This window comes from Spinacia oleracea, chromosome 3 (genome assembly GCF_020520425.1).
Source record: "Spinacia oleracea cultivar Varoflay chromosome 3, BTI_SOV_V1, whole genome shotgun sequence".
Taxonomy (NCBI): Eukaryota; Viridiplantae; Streptophyta; class Magnoliopsida; order Caryophyllales; family Amaranthaceae; genus Spinacia; species Spinacia oleracea.
Genome location: NC_079489.1, coordinates 48,516,406 through 48,528,907, shown reverse-complemented (window position 1 = coordinate 48,528,907; position 12,502 = coordinate 48,516,406). Strand labels below are relative to the sequence as shown.

The 12,502-nt window shown below is 36.0% G+C and overlaps 1 protein-coding gene across 1 annotated transcript; it reads right to left on the bottom strand.

The window, feature by feature from the left end:
- Window positions 1–4,574: 4,574 nt before the first annotated feature.
- LOC110796540 (uncharacterized) lies at window positions 4,575–10,481 on the bottom strand. The gene is made up of 3 exons (XM_022001600.2): window positions 9,619–10,481; window positions 8,616–8,803; window positions 4,575–5,527 (listed from the first exon to the last, which is right to left on the bottom strand). The coding sequence occupies exons 1-3, from the start codon at window positions 10,235–10,237 to the stop codon at window positions 5,033–5,035; spliced, it is 1,302 nt and encodes a 433-aa protein (XP_021857292.2). The 5' UTR covers window positions 10,238–10,481; the 3' UTR covers window positions 4,575–5,032.
- Window positions 10,482–12,502: the final 2,021 nt, after the last annotated feature.

Below are 12,502 nucleotides of genomic sequence, written 5' to 3'. Positions count from 1 at the left end.
TTAATCATGAAAATCAAATCAATTCTAAATTATTCGAATTTCAACAAATTAATCATAATTACAAATTAGGTTGTATAATTAACAAGTCTAGGCATTCATAATTGTTAAACATATACAGTAGGTCAATCAAAAACTCAAGATTTATCAACAAGAATCGCAAATACTTAATTTAACATATTAAATTTACAAACTTTTGCGTTCGAAAAACTAAAACCTCCGAAAAGTCACAGTTAGGCTTCGAATTTGGGAATTATGGGTTCGGCCTAAAACTACTATTTTTTTCAAAATGTTAGAATGCCTTTTACATGCGGAATTGACACAAAAATCACTCGATTTGGATGAGTAACGAAGAAACTGCCGAAAAACTGCGTACATATAATTAAATAAACGCAATTTGCAATTAATTAACAATTACGAAAATTAATCACCCCTTTTAATTCTTTGCAAATTTGTAACATTTAACCATGTTTATGCAACTTAGATTATGAAAATAATAAGAGGCTCTGATACCACTGTTAGGTTATGATACATATGGCAAAACATAAATCATGCGGAAAAACCATAAAGCCAGGAAACAAATTATTTACACATAATCATATAGCATAATTTAGGTGCATACACTTTGTAGCGTGTCCTCCCTACCTGCGCCCGAACCGAACAAGAGCAAGTCTTTAGGACTCCAAGTGTCGTCCCTCCGTAGATAGTCCACAGCAAGTCCGGATCCGCCTTAAGATTGACCAACTAGAATCGCCCTTAAGGTGCTACAATTTTTGGCAATTATGGGCAAGAATGTGACTGAACTTTTCCTCTCAAAAATCACTTTGAATACTTCAAAACTCGTTCTAAATTGTGAACTCAAGCCACATATTTGTAGGGGTATGGAAAGAGAATTGGAATCCTACTAGGATACGAATTAATTAAATTAGAATCCTAGTAGAACTCTTATCTAATTAATTTTATCCTTTTAGGATTAGGAATTTAATCATATATCGAATCTTGATAGCTCTAGGATTCGTATAGCACGTACACGAGCATCGCACGAGCACCGCACACTCGCGCAAGCCTTGCGGCCCACGCTGAGCGCACAGCGCTCGGCCCATGCTGTTGCCTGTGTCCGCGCGCGCGCCCAAGGCCTTGGCTGGGCCTGGCCTTGCGCTGGGCCTGGTCGAGGCTTGGCGTGTGTTGGTGATGCGTGTGGCTTGCTGGGCGATGGCCTGGCTTCGTGCTGGGCCTTCGTCTAGCGAGCCTCGTCCGATGCTAATTCGTACGATACGCTTCCGATTAAATTTCCGATTCCGGAAATCATTTCCGATACGAACAATATTTAATATTTCCGATTCCGGAATTAATTTCCGTTTCGAACAAATATTTAATATTTCCGTTTCCGGAATTATTTTCCGATTCCGATAATATTTCCGATTCTGACAATATTTTCGTTTCCGGCAATATTTCCGATTCCGGCAATATTTCCATTTCCATTAATATTTTCCGATACGTACCATGTTTCCGTTTCCGGCAACATTTACGACTTGGATAATATTTATATTTCCGATACGATCCATATTTCCGTTTCCGGTAATATCATCGTTTCCGGAGTATTCATTTTTTGCTTGTGACGATCTCAGCTCCCACTGAAACAAAGATCCGTCGATTCTGAATATCCATAGATGGAGTATTTAATGCCATTAAATACTTGATCCGTTTACGTACTATTTGTGTGACCCTACGGGTTCAGTCAAGAGTAAGTTGTGGATTAATATAATTAATTCCACTTGAACTGAAGCGGCCTCTAGCTAGGCATTCAGCTCACTTGATCTCACTGAATTATTAACTTGTTAATTAATACTGAACTGCATTTATTAGACTTAATATTATATGCATACTTGGACCAAGGGGACTATTTCCTTCAAGAACAAGGTGGTTGGACGGCGGCGCAAGGACGACGGAGGTGGCTGCGCGGCTCGGTGGCTGTGGAACAAAAAGAGTCGTTCAATAAGAGATCTAAAAACAAGAACGAACGAGAGAGAAAATTTAAAACGAAAGAGAAAACAAAGATGACTATCGTGCACGGGCCGGCGGTCAGGGTCTGCGCTGGCGGTTGCTCTGGCGGCGAGGGAAGCTCACGGAGGTTGCTGTGGTTTATGTGAGAAACCGAAATAAGGTGAGGAGGAGAAAGGTAAGAAGACCGAAAGAAGAAGAGAGAAACACGAGGGAAGAGAGAGGGAGTTACCGACGGCGGAGAGTGAGTGAAACGGGTGACGTGAAGGGTTGGTGGCGGCAGAATGCACGGCGGCGTGATAGCGGCAGCAACGTTGTGAGCAAGAGGAGGGTTTGCTTCTTGATTTTTCACGTGAAATTGAAAAGGGAAAGGTTTTGGCTTTGTTTCTTTTGTTTTACGTGAAATAGGATTAGAGAAGGGAGGAAGGAAATTTGGGTTTATTATGTTGGGCTTCACCAAATTGGACTAGGAGTAGGATTAAGTTTGGTATTTGAATTCAACACCGCTTAGGATTGTTTTCTAAATTCAATCGTGTTTTCGTAATTCAAATTCTTTTCAACATCAAATTCTAAAATTATTTTTGATTTCCTAAATCGTTGAAATATTTAAAATGTAATAAAATAAATATACGTTAATTTTATATTTATTTCTAAAATTCGTAAATTCTTATTTAAATATATTGAATATACGTTAAAGTATATAAATAACGTTTATAAGTTTACAGGGGATTACAAAGGGGAGCACCAAGATAAGGAACTTCTTGATCTCCAGTAACACAAGGGACAAAAGGGACACGGAGAACTGGTAAACTTCATGATCTTCAATTAGGATTTTAGGAGGCGACGGTGGCGGCTTACCCTCGACAACTAGTTATGACTTTTCTGAAGATCCAGACGATTCATTTCAACCCCATTTGAAGCGAATATAGTCACAACTATAAATGTGTATCCTTCACATAGATCAACATCATCACAATGACCAAAATCCGAGCTGTTATAAGGCCCAATTTTTGTTTTATCATCCCCAATACAAGTTAAACCATGAAACTCGTACTCATTTTCAAACCCAGAAAAGATGAACAAATAACGATGAACAAATATTTTTGGAGTGAATTTCTTCAAAATAAATTGGGATCTGTTTATTTTAGAGATAAAGATTTTCCTCAAAAAACAAGAGATACATATAAGATTTCGCAAAAAAGATCAAGCAAAATCCAAAAGGCGCTGAGAATTGAAGAGAGAGAGAGAGAGAGAGAGAGAGAGAGAGCGTAAAATCCAAAGAGGCGCTAAGAATTGAAGAGAGAGAGAGAGAGAGAGCGAAAAAACTAGGTTTTTTTTTGAGAGGAAGAGAATAGAGGTTGGTGGGGGGGGTTATGGAGAAAGATATGATTTATTCCGTGTGAACACAATAAATGGGCCTCGTGAATTTTCTTCATGCGTTGAATATGAAAAAGAAAGTAAGATTTCAATGATTAAAAAATCAAAAAATGGCACAAATATATGAATTTTTTAGGACAATTGCGGTATTACAAATTCTTGAAGAGGGTATTATATGGGCAAAATATTAACAGATTATAAAGGAAAGTGTCAAAGCAGGCACATTATTTTGTGACATCCAATTAGGAAAACAAGCACTATATCATGAGAAGGGGGGAGTATTTTTTTTTTTTTTTTTGGAGTTTATTCAACTGATACCGATTAGTAATTTTGCTGAACTTTTCTGAATTAATATGAGAGTGGTAATGCATATTAACCTAACCTCCTCTTTTAATAATTTTAATTTAATTTAATAAAGGAAAAATTGTCAAAACTAACTAATAATTCCTGGTTTCTTTGTATTTGCAAAACTTTTTTATTCATATTTGCCAATGTAACTTGAACAATTAATAACTTGAACAATTAATAACTTGAACAATTAATATCTTTAAATACCAATGAGTAAAAATTATAATTTTTTTTTAATTAATATTCGAACAATATACATTAAGACGAATCTAACAAGATCCCAAATGGAAATATTTTTCTTTAAGTATAGATCATAAAAACAAACAAAGTCTAATATGTGAATAGTTTGAAAAACAAATCATAAAAAGAAACGGAAAAAGTATGATAAATTTCAGGCCAAGTCGAACCCAACGTTGAATGGAGATCTTAATCCTAACTGGATTCCATCCTAAATCATAGTGATAAAAGATAATCCAAGAATGTACGACGTTGCGATTAGAGTTGCTAAAAAGTAAAAAGTACGAAACAAGAGATGAAAAAGAGATGTATCTTTCCTGTATGACAAAGAAAAAGAAAAAAAAAATATCATATACTTCCTCCGTTTCAAAAAGATCTTTACACTTACTATTTGCACGGACTCCGGTGCAATGTTTGACCGTTAATATATCCAATTTTGTATGGAAAAAAATTATAAAAAGTTAATATTCTCAAAATGAATAACGAGACCAATCTAACATGATCTTACATGTAACATTTTGATGTATATAATAGTGGGAATTTACGGTCAAAGTTTTCATACTTTGGACACATTTTCCAAAGCGTAAAGAACTTTCTGAAACGGAGGTAGTATATTATATGAAAAAGACCGGACAACTTTACAATTTCACTTCTATCTTCCAAACATAACCGAAAAAAATGGAAGCATGTAATGCATACACTTACAAACCGCTTCATGGCTTAATTTGGGATATTTGTGGTAATGTACAGATTTCAACAAATAAAGGGACCCATCAATCTTGTACAAAAAAAGATACAAAATCTGTACACTCAAGAACATAAGATATAGAAGGCTGGAACCGCCAGTTTGGTTAAGCTGGCACCTTTTCACCAGGTGCTAACGCAATGGTTACATACAAACAGAACTTCACCAATGGGACATGGCGGCGAATTTTCATGCTAGGAAAGGCCACAGACACCATATGCTTCAACCTCGGCCATGAAATCCCATGTATTGGAATTTCCAGCAATCAATAAGATCTGGCAGCCAGTCTGATGATACATTTGTTTTCATATTGAATTACACCTTATACTAAGATTTTGATATGACAGGTATACAGCAATCATCATCCTCAAGATCGCTAAAAGATACCTCATCTGAGATTCCAACAGGTATAAATCTTCCACTCATTCCTAAGCAATCTTCTTCAGGCCACTCATCACTATCATCATCATCATCATTAATAATAAACCTCAAAACAGGTCTCTTTGACATTGGTCCAGCAAGTATATTCTTATCATCTGTCTCTTCCAATTGTTTCTCATTAATAATTGACTTATCCATAAACTGCAGTTCATTGCTTACATGTTTCTCCACATCCGAATCAACTGTGGAAGAAGTGGCAGGCTCAGAAGCAAACGTCCAGGATGAAAAGGTCTCTGAATGCTCATTCTGCACGGATCTTGGAGTACAGTCATCATCAAAGTCAGCACTTAACCTAGAATACAACCCAGCGTGATACCATTCTGAATCTTTTTTGGTCCGCTTTTGTTGCTCCTGCATCCACTTTGCTCTGGCTTCTACAACCTAAAAAGCATTATTACTATCCATTCAGTATGATATCAGAATTTGGATTTTAAAAAGAAGCTAGCGGAAAAGTGTTTTCTAAGAACAATACATCTAATTTCACATGACCGAGCAAATTATAACAAATGAGCACCTTCTTTATCATTTATACTAGAACCTCCTCATTTGCAGTTGAACAATTAATTTCCACTGATTAAACAAGCAATACAATGATAAGCTAACACCTTTTGTTATACTTAACATCTCATCTAAGTTCAGCAAAAAGACTAGCGGGTATGTTTGATGTCCATATTGAGAATCCTAAATTGCTTATTGATGACTGGTAATATATTTTAAACAACAGCAACAAAGCCTTAGTCCCAAAAGGATTTGGGGTCGGCTTATTGTGGAAGTGAATGTGAGGATAATGAGACACAGAAAAAAGGGAACACGAAAACAAGGTCGGACCAAAGAAAAAGCACAAAGATGTTAAAACGTATTAAAAAAACAAACAAAACAGAGAAGTTTGCAAAGGAAAATAGAAAAAAGGAATCATGTTGAGTCGTCGATAATACATTTTAGAACTTATAAAAAAAATAGTAGACAAGATCCAAAAAGCAAAGGAAGTCTCAACCAAAAGTGAAGGACCTGGCACAACTACAACTAAGCTGGTAACATGCAAAACCATTGCAGGCTTGCAGCAAACATGAAAATGGTAAAAATAAAAACAACATGCATAAGAAAAATAGGTTATTGCCTAGGACCATCCAAAACGAAGAGCAAATCTCAAGCAACAATGACACCACTATATAGGGATACGGTGGCCATTGAAAACCATGTAACCAAGTCTGACACTGAAAAATTTCTTCGAAATATTCAGATCAGTTGAAAATCCAGTAAATGGTAATGCATTAAATGAGATGGAAAGTTACAAGTTATAACTGGAAACAAGGACAAGTAAATCACAGGAATTTTATTTATATAAATATGCCTAAATACCCTACTCTACAAAACTTGGGACAGGGAAGAAACTGAGGCCAATCCACCAAAAAACAAAGATATGAGAACCAATCATGTGCTAAGAAAAAGCATCTTTGAAACAACGTAGGCCAACATGTTTCGCAGGAACTAGGTAAGTGATTCAGTCGATAGAGCGGATGGACAAGTAGTTAAAATTCTCAGGATGGGTTTTTCTTCATGATGTCACCGCTAAGAACGATGACCAAATACACGGTAGCAAACCTCTAAGATGCAGATATTAGGGGCCCAACTTAAAAAGAAAAACTGAGGAGAAAGGTGAGCTTATTATAACATCCCAGTTTGTGTTAAGACATTGTAAAGACCACTTAGAATGACAACTTTCATACAGGAACAGATAATACCCTAAAACAGCTGGCACATCAATATTCGCTTGATTTGAAATATTCCAATCCAAAACCTCTTCAAATTCCAAATAAACTCTGAGCATATTACAACGGAATTGTTTGGAAGCTAGACGAGGTGCTCTCCTTGCAGTGTTGAGTCTGTTGACTAAGATATTTTTTCCGGTCACTTTAAGTCATAACAGGGAAGACAATGCTGAAACTCAGTGAAATTACTTACATGGAATTGGAAATTTTCTACTGAAATTATTTTTCAGAATGGAGACACGGTGCTGGAAATCAAACAAAGGAGCCGAATGCATCCATACATGAGCTTAGAGGGCTTAAGCTCAATGTAGCGATGAAGGCCCACAATTCCAGTCTATTTACAGATGAACACTGAAACCCAGATTTAACGTCAACTGAGGTTAAGAGACGAGCTGAGGCCTCTTTCACCACAAAAAGTTGAAAGCTCTGCGTATCTCGAAACTAGGTTCATTCAGCCTGTCCGAAATAAGATGATCTGATGTGATATTACATGGTCATATGGCTTTCTGATATCTGAATGGACTTACGGTTCTATTCCGAAAAATTGTGTAATATGATTTGATCCAACCAAACATGATGATCCACAAGAAAGAGCTATTAAATTTTTTTTTTTAAAAAGTCTTCAGGTTATACGCTATTTTCCAAATGCCATGTTTTTGAAAGGTGATTTAGATTATTGACTTCTAATAGTTGGTAAAGTGTACATCAGCAATTTTTCTGTATTGCTCTTTTGTCTATTATGTCGTCCTTCAAATGAATTACATGGTTTTTGACTTGTCTTTAGTGTGTCTGTTTCATAAATTATATCCTTCTTTTTCTATTTACAATGACAGTAATTCATCCCACTTAGGTTTTTAGTTCTACTTGGGCTAACACTTGTAAATTATATACTATACATTCTTGAATTAAATGGTATTGCTTGGGGTAGGAAAGCTACTTTCTCTTCTGTCTGCACCTAAACAGTTCTGACCAAGGGCCAAACATCTTAATTTCACAAAGTTGGATGGAATATCAAAACCATTTTTGTTACACTCAGATAACTATCTAAATGCTTATATTGCACCATCAGTCAACCAAACGTCTTGAACCCCTACACACCTACTGCAAGGAAAGGAATCTCCTGGTCAATATAGAACTGTGTACATTAATGCAATGTATAATCAAATTGGTTGTGATGGTCACAAAGTTCCAAACTTAGAAGTTTGACTTTTTTCAAAGATTGAAAGAGATCTTGGATCAGAAACTGATTTTACCCAAGAATAAAAAGAAACCGGTGAAAGTTCACATTTCGAACAACCCAGAAACCCTCTTGAACTTTCATCCAAACCTCACACAGGAGTTCCCAGTTAAGATAAATGCTCTGAAGAGAGAACAAAGGCGCTTCCCTAATCTTGTGGACAGTGTATAAGTGTACAACAAAAATTTATAATTTATACCTGCTTAGTCCCCCCTTACTTGTCAAACGGCACTAAGTTTACATACTCCAATATTTCTCTTAGTCCAGATTCTCTTTTCAATTTATTTTTATTCAAGACTGCACTAAGAGCTATTTTGATACACGCAAGCAATATTCAAGATAAACTTATTCTATTGCTGATGTTTGACAATTCACCTCTAATGGCAAACATTAAAAAAATTATATATATATATCAACATGATGCTGCACATCAATAAAAAGAAAAAGTATCATAAAGACTTACCTCAGGCGTTGACAATAGCTCAGCATCCTGTTTATTGAGCCTTGAGTGCAAAAGAACAAAATAAACTTTCCAGAAAAACCCTACACTCATATGGGCAGGACAAAGTTCAATTCTAAGTGCTGCAAGCCTTGGTGTGAGGTATTCAATGGCTTGAGCATGCCTCTTCTGAGCCTCTGACATAGGAAAATCTGCAAGACAAACAGCTGCACAAGTTAGTAAGCTGTAAAATAAGAAGTGAACATCTTTTATGTTTTTGTACTCATAAGTGATAAGGAATAGCACAGAACATACACATTTTAACCGAATAAGGCAATTAGCTCAAAGAAGATGCGTACATCCACGGCCCATGGTACAAAACATTAGCATTGTCTATAGGAGTATAATAACTCCAATATTCCACTCATCAATGATAACCTAAGGCAGTAGAAGTCACTATTGAGTATGTCCTAATGAAATGGTAAAACATTTAACGGCAATTAGCCCAAGAAACAACACCAAATACACCCCCAATCTCCACTTAAACAGAAACGTACATGAAATTGAATGCGAGATCGTTTCACATTTACTTGGCGATAGCTTGTTGCACTCATAAACCTTCACTAAGACACAGTACAGTCTAGCATCACAATTTCTTAACAAAATTTTAGAACAAGTACGAAAGACGCTCCTCCTCAATGACAATTATACCATAATTAATGTTTTCCATATAAACTATACTCTAAAATGGTAGTTCCTGTCAATACTCATCTTCAAAATGTATACTTTAACTTAAATAAAAAACGGCAGTCTTCAATCCTTGGTGCCAATTTTACAATAAATCAAACATTGCAATTCCAATAGCCTATAGAATGTTTCCAAAACCAAACAAATGCAATAGTTTATAGACAAACTATGACCAAATCTCATACTACGTACTAAACTATGCCCTTGCAACTACACCAATGCAAAACCAATTTAAAATCTCCAATAATTACGAACTAACAAAAGGCCAAGCGAAGTTTACCTTCACAATCTTCATCATCTTCGACAGGAAAATCTAACCAAGTCTCAGGATGATGTGCAATATTCCCAGAAAATGTCAAAACCTCATCAGTTAATCCAACAGCTTCGTTAACCCAATCATCATCCTCCTCCTCAACCTTTTGCAATCCCAACCGATGCAAACTCGAAGACGATTCACAATTCTCTATAACAATTCGTTTATTTCCGAATTCTGAATAATTTCTATCTGTGTTTGAAATAGGAGCATTGACCGACGATTCTTCGTCATCATCTTCGTTACCCGAAACCGAAGAATCAGTCGATTCCGACCGATTTAACACGGGGAAAACTCGTTGATCATGCGATTGTGAAGAAGCAGAACAACCCGTATTAGGAGGAGGAGCGAGAAAATTCGCGACACCCCATAATTGACGAGTTAGGGTTTCTTTAAATTCGCTGAGATCATCTTTGACACCACGCAGATCTCTATCTAATTCTCCATGTTCTCTCTCCTCCACATTATTTTCCGACACCGGCGGATTTCCACGACGGCGGTGTGGCGGAGATTGAGGTTGTAGAATAGTTTCGTCGTCATCGTCGATGCGTAGGGAATTGGCGATGGAGCGAGCAAGCCATGACATTTGGGAAATGTTTTTTGAATTTGAATGAATGAATCACAAAGTTTGATTCCTGTTTTTTGCCCCAATTTCCCAAGTATTTTCCTCCAAATTGTGTTGGAAAGAAATAAAAAGAAAAGGTTTGATTTTAATTATTATTATTAAATATTAATATAAGGAACATAATTATGATTGTCTTCTCTAAATTTTGGGTACTGTAGGTAGCTCAACATCATGAGAATTTGTTTTTTGGGAGGATTAGGATGGAAAGGGTCCCAACGTTATGATTGTGCATAAATACTTAAGGGAGGTACTAAATGAGTAAATGGAGGAAGTATTAGTCCATATACCATATTGGGCTACAGTAGCCAATATAGCATACTCCGTATAATAATATTATTTTATTAAAAAATAATAATAAATTAATTTTTTATTAGGCAATAGTATATGACTGGGCAAGAGAAAGAGTGAGGTGACTATACATGACATGGCAAATAGAATACGTACATCATTAGGAATACATCAGGAATACAATAGCAATACAACGTGATTTTCCCCATCTTTTCTCCAATTTCCCTCATTTTCTTCACCGTGTTCTTCAAGCTCCAAAAACTCCATTGTTGCGTACTTCATACCGAGCTCAATTTCCCGCTCTCCATCAACCGATTCTCTATTATAATTCCGACAATCCATGAAATAACTTCAAAATGGGATTAATTCTGATTTGGATTTTCGACGCATAAATTGGGGAAGAACATCAACCCTAATTTTCTGGTATCGAAGATCTTATTGGAGGCGGTTTGGAATACTATTCTATATAGAGGTATGTGATTTACTCTTAGTTGAATGAAAAATATGGATTCAATTGAATGTAATTGTCAATTAATCTCAATTCAAAGGTATTATGATCTCACAATCGTAATTGACCATGAATTCTGTGTTTTCTTTGATCTTAAGTCGAATTTAAGAGGTTTTCTTGAAGTGTATGGATTCAATTTTGTTAGATATTGTGAAATTACGTGAATTGGAGTTTTGCCATTGATCAAATTTTTCAGACCCTAATCTGATTGAAAACGATTTTCTAAGATCAAATCATGAGAACAGAATTGCAAAAATAGGCCTGGACGTTTGAGTTTTTGGGCATTTTTGTTAATTAACGAATTAAATTAACAATTTCGAAAAGTATTTCAATTAATTGCACGACCTCAACTACTCGGAATTGATTGAAATTTTTCCCTACTGTTCTTGGGTATATTTAAAATTATGGTAAAATTTTTGGCCATAAATGTTAAGTATAAACCCTAATTTTATTTTCCCTAAATTTGTAATTTTTAGATCGCAAATTGAATTTATAAAATAATTTAGATCTGGAAATTTGGTTAATTGGGAAAGATAATATAATTTCATATAAAATGGCAGTTTTTTTAAAATTATTGGATTAAAATTTTGATTACATTCGTTAATTTTAATCGTCACTTAAACCAAATTGGTAAAAATCAGAAATTTAAATGTTTAGAACGATTTAAAAATTTTGGATTAGATTATAAAAAATTATCAAATTTTTGTTAACATTGTTCTTTCGTAAAATTGAATATTGTTAGCCAAGATTTAATAAATTTTTCAAAATTGGATTGATGTAAAAATTAATTAAATCACCCACTTTGTTATTTTTTGAAAATAAAAACGATTAATTTTGTTAATTTCCAGAAAAATAACTCATGCAAATATGGGTTCGTGAAATTAATATTTTTTTTTAATTAGTTGGCTCGTATGGCACGAGCCAAAGGCACGAGACGAGGGGTGTGCGGTGCGAGTGGCTCGTCGTAGCACATGCGCGCTGCCTCCCCGCAGCATGGTGCAGCAACGCGAGGCGGCCATCAGCGAGCTGGGCGTGCCAGCGCGCGCTGGCCACAACAGAGAGCAAGGCAGTGATGCTGCCTTGGCTTGCGAGCAGCGAGCAAGCAAGGGGCATCGATGCCTTGGCTTGCGAGCAGCGACGAGCACACCGAGCAAGCCAGCATCAACGAGTGGGCTGCGGTGCGTGTGCGATGGGCTTGCGAGGGAAGGGATTTTCTCCTCGTAGCCTCGTACGGCCACAACGTACTTGGAAATGTTGGGTTGGGCGCAAGCCTAGCCCGTATTGGACAAAAAATGGCATTTTGTTCGTTTGGGCTTTAAATTTTATATTTGCATGAAATTGCTAACGGTGGATAATTATTTAATTATTTTCTTTAACTTGGGCCGGGCCGTGAGTTTAATTAAATATTTAAAATTAAATTATCCGAAATA

Coding starts and splice junctions, on each gene's coding strand:
- LOC110796540 (XM_022001600.2), bottom strand. CDS start 10,237: ATGTCATGGCTTGCTCGCTCCATCGCCAATTCCCTACGCATCGACGAT. Junction 8,804..9,618: donor AGATGATGAAGATTGTGAAG/GTAAACTTCGCT, acceptor TTTGTCTTGCAG/ATTTTCCTATGTCAGAGGCT. Junction 5,528..8,615: donor AGCTATTGTCAACGCCTGAG/GTAAGTCTTTAT, acceptor AATGCTTTTTAG/GTTGTAGAAGCCAGAGCAAA.